Source organism: Leucopleurus acutus (genome assembly GCF_964270905.1).
Source record: "Leucopleurus acutus genome assembly, chromosome: 17".
NCBI lineage: Eukaryota > Metazoa > Chordata > Mammalia > Artiodactyla > Delphinidae > Leucopleurus > Leucopleurus acutus.
This window is the reverse complement of record NC_139159.1, coordinates 55,761,416-55,773,474: the sequence shown is the minus strand read 5'-3', so window position 1 is coordinate 55,773,474 and position 12,059 is coordinate 55,761,416. Positions and strand designations below refer to the sequence as shown.

The following is a 12,059-nucleotide window of genomic DNA, read 5'->3' as shown; positions in this document are numbered from 1 at the left end:
CAAGTCATTATCATTAAAATTTTATAAAAATGCTAAATTCTAGAAACCATGATTATTTACAAAAGGATTTGACTTACTCTGAACTTAAAATGGTAGAAAAGATTTAACCTACAAAGAATGTTGAATTTTGTACTAGAGTTCCCATATTCTTTGAATCAATTCCAAATTCAGAATTTAGATTGGAAAGAAAAAGGCTAACAGCAGGCCTGTGACTTATTACTTCCCTCTAAGGTACTTGAGCAGGATACATCCAGTCTGTTGCTTATGTAAATAAACCTGGAATTTATACATTTATTGGGCATGACTGGCTGGAGAATCTGGGTAGTCATGTAAGCAGTTTCCTCTGCGTAATTAACTGAGTACAAAATGGAGGCATTCTCAAATGAAATGGCTTCCTATTGTGATCAATATTCCATAAATATTGCTCAAAATGTGCTGTTAATTCAAAACCAAAGTGCAAATGCAGGAGAAAAGGGACATATTTGGAGGCTGCATCTGATAGTTTGAGACTTTGCTAGAAAAGGATATCTCATCTATGCCTAGTGTTGACCTATATCCTTAAGTCATTAGGAAAGTTTGGCACCAGTTAAGATCTGTGATTCATCTGAGTCTGCTTTGACAATTCAACTCTCTGTGTTAACACAAACAAAAAAATATATTTCCAAAGTATTTTATCAGAAATTAAAACATCACATTACCTGTAAGTGAACCATCAACATCAATCAGTACCGCTTCATGTTCCCATCGAAAGCCAGCCTTGTTTGTTGTGTGAGAATATTGGATGTCAATGAATTTTGCACTCCAGCCTCCACATCTCTCATTACAAACGCCAGTGATGGACGTCACTCCCAAAGCTGCACAGCTGGGACGGTCAAAGTTCATGAAGTGTACGGAAGATACAGTCAACCCTTCACTAAATGGGAGAACCAGGCCTTTCATTGTGCAAAATGCAGACCCCATTCCCAGTTCATCAACATGACCAACTATTTTGGCATTTTTAATCACTGCTCCAATGGCTTCACCCCATCCTCCGACATAAGGAGCCAGGATCCTCTTCGTTTCAATTCCAGTCTCATAATTATTGACCATCACGAAGTTATGAAACTGAAGTGCACCTCCATTGACCCATTCAGCTCCTTTTTGACAATTCCAAGTAGTGAGTGAATTAAATATTGCAGGCTCTGGCACTGTAGAAGTACAAGATCCTGTCTGCATGGGGAAATATTCTTCAAATATCCACAATCCAAACCAACCTTGAGAATGAACAGTGTTATTAAAGAATTCTCCAAGAGGAACTCTTTTTTGGCAAATGTTTCGGTCATAAGATGGCCCATCAGGGTGGTTGTTCATTCGGTACCAAAAGCCAAAGTGAGTGCCACCAGCAGCTGCATTGTGTCGTATGGTGTTGTTTGGATTGGTTACCCAAAATGCAGCTGGAGTCACGTCGTCATTCAGAAGACTAGTACTTTGCTGTACAAATACTGCCAAGTTGTATTGCAGGATATTGCCGTGTTCAATACCATCTTCTATAAAAAATGCTCCCCCCCTGATATCATATATAATATTCCTCTCAACCAGAAGGTGATGTGTGTTATGGATAGTAACAGCTCTGTTATAGGTCTGGTGAATTGCACAGCCTCTTACATAAGACTTAAACTGTAAATCTCCAAGCAGGTGCCAATGTATTGGATATCGCCCCAACCGGAATGCCTGTCCAGCATGGAATATCTGTCAAGCCCAGAAATCACAGCTATTTAGTGATACACACAGACTCAGAGTTTGCCTGGCTCATACTTTCTTGTTTCAAAATAATATCCACTTTTACATTAATTATTATTAATGCATTTATATCTCCTATATTATTCCTGTTTATCATTTAAAAATGTTGTCTGACCCCAACCCACCTTGTTTTATTCAATCTATAACAGCCCATACTTGTTATCAAATGAATGAATGAACAAAAACCATCTTCGACTCTTCTGCTTTTCACCTTGCTGTTATGAAACTTTCGTGTTCAGCAAAATACCTCGTAAAAGACTTCTTTTTCTCCTTCACTTTGATTCTTTTTTAATAATAAGAAACATTTCTTGAATGTTTACCATGTGCCAGATATTCTGCTAAATGTCGTATATGCATGGTCACAGTCTTTACCACAAACTTAGGAAGTAGCCACTTATCATAAGCTTCATTTTACAGATGAAGAAAGTGAAATTTAGAGTATCTTGTTCATGGTCACAAAGTTTCATTTAAACTCACTGGTCTAATTATAGAGTTGGTGCTCTTATTAACCACTCTGCTATATTTTCAATAGGTCTACGATCTAATAAGCTAATACAGAAGATGCCTCTGTGTGTGTGTGTGTGCGTGTGTGTGTGTGTGTGTGTGTGTGTGGAATATGATCTCATAAGGTTTGGAAATAAATGGTAGGGCATTTATTTATTTTCATTCTTCATCTAAAAATAAAAATTAACTATTAATAATATTTATTATACAGATCGACACTGGCAACCTCACTCCATATCCAGATGTTACATGTGTGTAACATAACCTAGGAGAAGGTTTATGTTTTACAGTATGCAGTCATTGACTCTGCCACCCTCACTGCAGGTGAGTGAGCTCTTCCGAATTTAATGGATTTATGGATTTTACTAACCTTCCTTCCCACCCTTCCTCCATTCCTTCCTTTTACTGAATACTTGATAGAAACTGTGCTAAACCCAGATTATATAGGCTGAATATGAATAAGATACAGAGGAGCTCCTGATCTCTTGGGCATAACTTGCATATTTATTCTTTTATTTATATATTTGTTCAGTTAATAGTCAATTGAGAATCTGCTATAGGCTAAGTACTGTTCCAGCTACAGAGGAATCAGCAGAAAACCAGAAGGACAAAAATATCTGAACTAACTGAGTTTATGTTCTAGAGGAAGAGATAAAAAACAAATTAAAAATATATCAGGAGTTATGAGTTAATAAAGAAAAACAGGTGTTTGGGCAGCTATTTCAAATAAAAGTGGTGAGGAACATCCTCTCTGAAGAGATAACATTTGAGAAGAGACCTGACTGAAATGAGTGTGAACCATTTAAGTACCTGGTGGACCTGGTGGAGGAGCATTCCAAGCAGGATGAAGAGCAAGTGCAAAGAACCTGAGACAGGAGTGTGCCTGACATGGGCAAGAGACACAGGGAGGTCTATGTGGCCGGCATGGCAGGTGCCAAGGGTAGATCACACAAGATAGAGGCCAGCAGGGGGTCAGATCACGTGGATACTTTGGAAAAGGCTTGGACTTTTTGTTTTAGGTGTAATAGGACCCACTGAAGAGCTCTGAACAGTGTGTAGCAAGATCTGATTCACATTTAAAAATTGGACTTTGGCTGTCGTGTGGAGACTTCATTGCAGAAAGGGTGAAAGCAGGAAGACCAGTTAGGAGAAAAGCACAGTAGACCAGGTGAGAGGTGATGGTGGCTTGGGTTAGGGACCAGGTGAAAAAGGTAGAAAAACAGTACATTCAGGATACAGTATTTTGTGGGCAGAGTGGATAGACCTTGTTAACGAATTTGATGTGGGGTGTGATAAAAACAGAGAAACAAAAATTTGGCATGATTATGTGAATGAATAATTGGATGTATTAAAATCATCTGTTTATGTCTCCTCTACCAGATTATAAGTAGCATCTGGCAAAAAGCAGGTGCTCAATTCACATTCATTGTATGGAAAACTTTGGACAAAGCGCTAACGATAATGCCTCTTACCTCTACGTACTCTATTCTTCCAGTTACCATGTTAGCACCAGGTATCGGAGCATGAAACATAATGCATCCACCAAACTGGTCACTTCCTATTTCTTCTCCAAACCTTCCTTGGAGACATGTCTGTGTAGCAAATTCACCTTTAAAAATATTTTTTAAGATATCATAAAGAAAAACCGTGTCAAAATCCTCTAATTATATAAAGACTGTTTCTCATACCTAATTATATCTTTTTATTCACATACAATTTTAACCTCACCCTGGAACATAATTATTTGCGTTCACATTATCTCCTCCTCTGCATAGTAAGGAAGGTAAGTGCCTTGTCTTGTTCATCTTTGCAACCCCTAAAGTACTCAGGTATTTTGTTTTATTATCGCTGAATTTATTTTCCCCAAGATTTGGGATTAACATAGCTAATACGATCTTACACTGGTACAAGATTAGAACATGCATTATCTCACTTAATTCTTACAACTATAGTAGGTTGGCAGAACAGGAAGTATTTTTATTTTAAACAGGATGAAACTAGGTTTCACAATGGACATTGTGAGACCACGCAGATGAAATGGAATCAGAACGCAGGTCTTTTGACATTGATCAGTAAGCTTTGTCTTATGCTTCCCATCGAAGAAAAGGCTGTATCTAAGCTGTATCAGCTATTATTCAAGTACTTATGGGATTGTAATGGTAGTAGTGATTACATAAAATATTTAAAAGAGACTTGTGAAATGCACTGTGCTTCTTACCTACACACATACATTTATATGGTTATACACAGTTTTATAAATACATATATATATATATATATATATAATATATATGAGAACTGTGGTAAGTTAATTATAGCCACGGAACCAGTTCCAACTATTGACACGTGAGAAGAAGGGACACATGTCACTTCAGGACCAAAGTAACAAACTGCTGGTGCTTAACTCTCCAGCCTTCTCACCTCCTGTCTCAGAGATCATGGAAACCCATGTTGAGATTAAGTCTCCATCAGCCTAGACCCTGGAAAATAACAATGAGCAGAGCCCCCCTGTTGACCCATATTGGACACGTGTAGCATCAATGAGAAATAAACCTTTATCATTTTTAATCACTAAGATTTGGGGATTATTTATTGCTAGAACATAACCAAGTCCATTAGTTCTCAGCAGGGGCTGATTTTGCACACAGGGAATATTTTTGCAGTGTCTATAAACATTTTAGGCGACACACTAAGGCTGCTAAGACTACCTGTGTCAAATCCATCAGGGCATGTTGGAATTTTGTTATTCCACTCCACGTTGTCAGATCCTCTTATTAAAATATTTCTTGTAAGAATTCCAATTTCTGCCCTTGCTTCAAACAGAGTTCCATCAGGGAGGGTGACAGTGATTCCTAAGTGTGTGTAATTCAGCGGATTAGTTAGCGTTATGTTCCTGCCACCAGCAGATACAGATGCAATGGTCCTTTTTTCATTCTCTTGTTGGCTGTGTCTGTAAAAATTTGAACCAAAAACTCTCAAAATTAATATAAATTAACATAACAGTGTTTTGCTGTATTTGTTTTATGCTATTCTGAACACTCATCTGTAAAACAGGAAAACTTTTTATGTCATACAATATTCTGAAGAGGAATTCCAAGACGGTAGTTTACTCTTTCTTAGAGTAACTGAATACATTTTACAGATGCATTTCAATTAAATAAATATTTTCCAAGTGCTATACTTGTTCACAGAACTGGACTAATTCTATAAAGTATTCAAAAGTACTATTCATTTATAACTTTGAGGATCACACTCAGTGGTTGTCAATCAGGGATGCTTTCATCCCTCCAGGGGACATTTGGTAATGCCTGGACACATTTTCGGTTGTCGCAACTTGTTGGGGGTGCTATGTTGCTACTAGAAGGTAGTGGCCAAGGATGTACCCAAATGTCCTATGATACACAACAAAGAATTATCTGGTCCAAAATGTCAATAGTGCTGAGACTGAGAAACCCTTACAGAGGGAATCCATTGGAGGTTCCTGAGCAGGGAAAAGAAACGACTGAGGTGAGCTCAGGAGTTCTCATTTCTACCAATTCCTTCAACACATACCAAGTTCCAGCAAAAGGACTGGCCAAATCTATAATATACACATTCATGTACTGAGTCCTTCCAACAAAGACCTATTGAGTGTCCATCCTGTTTTCTAGGCACAGAGCAAAGTATTGGGGATACCAAGCAGAAAGTGCCCCTGACTTCAGAGAGACATGTGTTTCTATGGCTGATTGTGTATTATCTACTAAAGCGTGATTGGTGCTGTTGACAGAGGTGCCCTTAGAGGAGTTACCTCTGTATCTTCCTGACATTGCTTTTTGATTCCTCTCTCCCTTGGCAAATCTTTTTCCTCCTTTAACTACCAGTTTAAATAACAATGTCGCATGTGAAACACGTTGAAAGGCACCTCTCTCACCTTTCCCAACTCTTCTTCTGGACTCCCAGTAAGCTCTGCGTGAGGCCCCATCAGCACTCACAGTCACCACACTGCAGTCCTACCACCCATTGACTTCTCTGTCCTTCCCATACCTGTCTGCTCCTCTAGGTAAGACACCCGTTAAATCATTCTGTATGCTGAGCACTTGGTCCAGTACGTGTCACAATTCAATCACAGTTTTTCCCTGACTGAATAAATCAATGCAGAATGAATTCCTGAGGTAAGAAGGTAGAGGAATGGAGCCCAAATAGGAAGATGATGGAATATTCCAGGGTGAGGGGCTGAGAGTCTAAATTAAACTGAGTGCATGGAAAGCTGGTGGAAGAGGCATTTCAAGGGAAGGACCAAAAGAACCTGGTGATGTGCAGGAAGCGAAGAATGATGATAGTCAGAAGGTCACTAGGAAAGTTTTTATGAGGATCAAAATTAGACTGTAGGATTTAAAGGGAAAACATGGATAGTGAGAATGAAATGGAAGAAATGGGCATAATATTTAAGCAGTTCAATAATTTACAGAGAGAAAGAGAGAGAGAAGCTACAAGAGACAGGAGACCAAAGTTATTATTATTTTTTTTTCCAAGATGGTGGGTGGATGGGGAAACCCATAATTCCAAAAGACCCAGGGAAGGAATTGTAGGGGGAGAGGGCAGGGGGAGGTGAAGATTAAGGATGCTTGAGAGAGGGTGTATCAATAGTACAAGATCCCTCAGGTGATTTGGACTGGCCTCTCCTGAATTCTCTTGAATTCAGATGAACAGAGATTTCTTTAGAAAAGAAGGTTCCAGGGACTTCCCTCATGGTGCAGTGGTTTAGAATCTGCCTGCCAGTGCAGGGGACATGGGTTCGATCCCTGGTCCGGGAAGAACCCACATGGTGTGGAGCAACTAAGCCCGTGCACCTCAACTACTGAGCCTGAGCTCTAGAGCCCGTGAGCGACAACTACTGAGCCCACGTGCCACAACTACTGAAGCCCGCGTGCCTAGAGCCCGTGCTCTACAAGAGAAGCCACCAAAATGAGAAGCCCATGCACCGCAATGAAGAGTAGCCTCCCTCGCTGCAACTAGAGAAAGCCCGCACGCAGCAACGAAGACCCAATGCAGCCAAAAAAACAAAAACAAAACAGAAAAAACAAAAGAAGTTTCTAAAAAAGCATTTTTATATGTTATATGCACCTAAATGCACCTTTTCTTCCTTTGTAATAATATCTAACACTTATCTAGCACTAACTTTGAGTCAAGTTCTGCTCTGTTTTACACATATTAACTCACTTAGTCCTTACAGTAATTCTGAGATACATACTAACAGCATTCCAATTTTAGAGAAGCACAGAGAGGTGAAATAACATGACCTCAGGCCTAGTAAGTGGTATTGTTGGGGGTTGGACCCAGGCAGACTGACTTTAGAAGTAGTACTCTTTTCGGGTTTTTTTTGGTTTTTTTTTTGCGGTACGCGGGCCTCTCACTGTTGTGGCCTCTCCCGTTGCGGAGCACAGGCTCCGGACGCGCAGGCTCAGCGGCCATGGCTCACGGGCCCAGCCGCTCTGTGGCACGTGGGATCTTCCCGGACCGGGGCACGAACCCGTGTCCCCTGCATTGGCAGACGGACTCTCAACCACTGCGCCACCAGGGAAGTCCCTAGAAGTAGTATTTTTAACCACCTGCATTACAAACTCTGAAATGGGACTTATGAATTAAATAGTGAACAATGAGTTAGATTTGATGGGAAACTCCTCAATTCTTGTTTCTTAAAATGAAATATCCCTAAACTAAGTTCTAAACTTACTCTTTTATTTCATCCAGAAAAGCTATAAATGAGGACTTTCTATTCTATTTGTAAGCCCTGTCATTTTGCTGCTTTTTAATTTCGCCATTATGCAATTCCAAGGGCAGAGAAAAGAAGGGCACTTATAAAGCTAAGTATATATTTAACACTTCCTAATGTCTGCAAGTCTATTTTTAACTTGGAAAATGACAAACCCAAAATGCCACCTTGAATTCTAATTCTATACTGAGTCACGACCTTAACATAATTTAGCTGTTTCTTGTCATAAATTACTATTTGTTCCCTGATCAGCATCGACTATATCCAATTTTGCTATTGCTTATAATTTGAACAATAAAGCAAAAATAAGGCTCCTCTTGCTTCCTCTCCCCACCAGTATTCTTGGTGTAGCTGTGTTAGTTTTGTTTGTTTTATTTCTTATTTGCTAAAATATATAATTAAACAAATTAAGGGTCATAAGCAGCCTCGACTGTAAAATGTCAGACATGTAAGAGGTCACGTTAATCATCACACATACTATAATTTCCTTCCTCCCTTTTATTCAATCATTACTAGCAATTTTACTCCATGGGAGCCACTGCCAAGACTGTAAGATGAGAAAGAGTTCACTAGCTTCCTTCAAACGTGTCATTTGGTGGCGCCAGACAAAGAAGCTCATTTACATGTTTGCATGCGCTGGTGCACTCAGCGAAAGCTCTCACTCAGAGGTTCTCAACTGACTTAATAGCAGAATGCTTTTGTCAAACGAAATCTTACATGGGAACTTAACCGTGAAAATGACTAAAATCTTTTATTAGTATATATTCATACTTTTTCTCATGGTAAATTCAGTCAGTGGAAACTCAACACACTGGGGGTCAACCCAATGTTCATATTTGTCAAATACATATTCGGCTGTTCACGCTTCTTTATTCTAGGTTTCAAATTTAAATTAAATAGTTGTGGACCTTCTGAATCATCCCTTGTTTACATAGTTTAAAAAAGTCTCTATTCTATATCAAAATTAGCGGGTCCAGAAGACATCATACCTGTGTCCTGTGCTTGCAATTACAATCTCATCTCCTGGTTTCCACGTTACTGCGTCGTGTAAAATCAAAGTCCTTTCCCCTGCCTTTGCAGTATGAGCCAAATGAGTCCAAATCACAGGAACAGGCAGACCTGGAGCCAACATACAAACCGAGAATTTCCTCAGATGTGTTTTCTTGGATATTGAGAGTTTCATGCATTTTAATCTTTGCCTGGATTGAATCAATTTTGAGAAAGTTCATTTTACCTTAGCATCTTACACCTTTCTCAAAAAAGAAACATTTAGAGTGCTTGCTTTATAAAAGTAATAATCAGGTTTGTAATAACATGTATAGGTCTATAAGTTTTTAAAATATCCTTCTGCAATGACATATCCCATTTATGATGATCTTTATATGAACTCAATATAAATTGTGTGATACTACTGTTAAAATGGGCAGAGGCCTATTATCTTTGTCATTGTTGATAGGAATTGCTTAAATTGATAATCTGGAGACAAATGAAATGTATAAATTTCTGAAAATTCTATTAGTGTATATATTTAGCATAATGTAGGACATTTATGATCATAATGGGGTATCATCCTTATATATTCTAAACCTATAAAAGAGGTAGATTATTGCAATATAGAAGACTTCATATAAAGAGGATTCACACCATGCTTCCTTTAAATAATGCTACACTGATACCTCAAACATGATCTAATCATTTTTATTTGCTGATAATTTTCCATAGAACAGTGCAAATATAAATTTATAGTTATATTTTAGAAAGAGCCCATTTTAAAATACAAATATAAGAAGTTATAATTTCTGCTTCTAGACTTAATGCCTTTTTGTTTAGATAGATGAATAAAGAAAACAATCAGTATGAACTGTTTCAAGTGCTAAATTAGGCAAAGGATGTGAAGGAAGGGCGTCCTAGGAGTGACCCTGGTTGTGAGTCTTGGTGGTCTGTAGGGGTTGATCTAACCTGGATAAAGGAGGGAAGAGATAAAGAGGGGTAAAGAGGGAACACGTAAAGACAGGAGAAGTTTGGCAAGGTTTCATTTAAAGAGAGTTATCAGGAGGATTATCTCTGGCTTCCTGGCTAGTGTCTCCTGGACCAGTTCCTTGAATCCTTTCGGCCCGTACCATGCAGATCCAGGATTCCCTCCCGCACAGCCAGCGTCTTGGCGCCATATACCGGGAGCTCAGGAGATCGCAGGTGCCCATGCAAGGTAATGACCGCCTTGTGTTGAAATGGGGAGGCTTCCGTCCCAATCTGCAAGGGATTTCACAAGCATCATTCAGAAAGTAAAACTCATTATCCACAACTCTAATCATTCAAAAGGAAATTCTTTTCTTTTCTCCCCTCTCTTTTGAGAATCAACTGTTCCATTCTCAGTATCTTTCCTCCAAAAGATAAACCTTACATTTTCCAGTCAGCTAAATATACGATGCCAGACCTTTGGAAAGTATACTGATTGACTTTAGCCACATCTCAGAGCTAATTTTTTTTTCTGCTCTATTTACAATTCTGCTCTATGAAAATATGCTTTATCTTCCCATTAAAAGCACAAAAGTATTCTAGGGAACTTTTAAAATCCAGAAAAAAGATTTTATGCTAAGAACAGAGACCTACACAAAGATAAACTAGTGAGAGTTTAGCATAATTAACTGTCCATTTTACACATAACATTTTAAAAAGAAATGGAGAGGTTAGCAATGAATACAGATCAAGTTCTCTCGTATACCTGAAGAATGCCTCCATCTGTAATTAGAATATTTTCTGCCTGAAGTTCAATGTCAGCTTCATCAAATATTAGAGTTCCACCTAAAAACCATACAATTTTGAAATATATCACAAGGAATAGTCTTATTAAAAGCTATTTCTTAAATTATACACTAAAATTTAACTTCTTATTCCTATCTGCTGTCACTATGCATGTCACTTTACTTCAGCTCTTTGGCAACATGAAGTATAAAAACTTCAGACAAGGGCTTCCCTGGTGGTGCAGTGGTTGAGAGTCCGCCTGCCGATGCAGGGGACATGGGTTCGTGCCCCGGTCCTGGAGGATCCCACATGCCGCGGAGCAGCTGGGCCCGTGAGCCATGGCCGCTGAGCCTGCGCGTCCGGAGCCTGTGCTTCGCAACGGGAGAGGCCACAGCAGTGAGAGGTCCACACACCGCAAAAACAAAACAAAACAAAAAAAAAACAAAAAAAAAAACTTCAGACAAGACCCAGGGAGCTGCTAGGAAATCAAACCCCAGGGCAGATTATTCCCGCTTGATCATTTATTTTAAATGTTATTAAATAGTGCAGCTACATGAATTCTAGTTCTATAAACACAGGACCTCAAAATATAAATTAAGAACCAAAAATTAAAATAAAAGAAAAACACTTCATAAACTATTGTAATGCCAACATTAGGTCTGAACTTTTATCCACTAATTTGCACTAGCAACAGCTATAGCCTGATTAGCATTATTAAAGAATGTGCTGAGATACATTTTTTAAGAGACTGATGTAAATTTGTGGACAGTGAAACTTTACCTGTCCAAAGGTTCAATAGTTAGTAACTTCAAATAACTGAAACACTGCTGTCGTCCCAGAAGTTAAAACAAAAACAAAATGCAAAGGCCTATGAACAGCTAAAACCATTATGGCAAAGTTTATATACTAAAGCCTCAAGTGTTTTACTCTCGCCAAGTATTGTTTCTTTTACACACAATTGTCACAGTTCTGGTTATTTAGCTTGCTGTATTAAAAATAGGATATTAAGAAGCAGAGAGAACTTCGTGTAACAGTTGAAAGCAGGTTCACAGGCAAAGGTTAAATCACAACCTGGCATCCAAGAGGAGTCAGGGGGGTCATTTAGTATAGAATTTAACAAAGCTCTATGATTTTTATAACCCCTAGGACCCACTATACTAGTGTTTTTCTAAATGGGAAATACCTTGTTACTGTTGTAATCCACTCCATGTTCATTGGCATATACATACACACACAGACACACACACACACACAGTTATTGAAACAAAAGTTTCATGAAACA

The 12,059-nt window shown here is 38.7% G+C and overlaps 1 protein-coding gene across 1 annotated transcript in view; it reads right to left on the bottom strand.

Annotated features, from left to right (window-relative positions):
* Positions 1-12,059, bottom strand: part of PKHD1L1 (PKHD1 like 1) — a gene marked incomplete at both ends in the record, with an annotated part of 151,486 nt that overhangs the window by 57,296 nt on the left and 82,131 nt on the right. The window contains 6 exons of the mRNA XM_082858454.1: positions 699-1,728; positions 3,756-3,892; positions 4,992-5,233; positions 9,025-9,154; positions 10,156-10,285; positions 10,758-10,837. Of these exons, the coding sequence (XP_082714580.1) occupies positions 699-1,728; positions 3,756-3,892; positions 4,992-5,233; positions 9,025-9,154; positions 10,156-10,285; positions 10,758-10,837 (1,749 nt within the window). The remainder of the gene's footprint in view (positions 1-698; positions 1,729-3,755; positions 3,893-4,991; positions 5,234-9,024; positions 9,155-10,155; positions 10,286-10,757; positions 10,838-12,059) is intronic.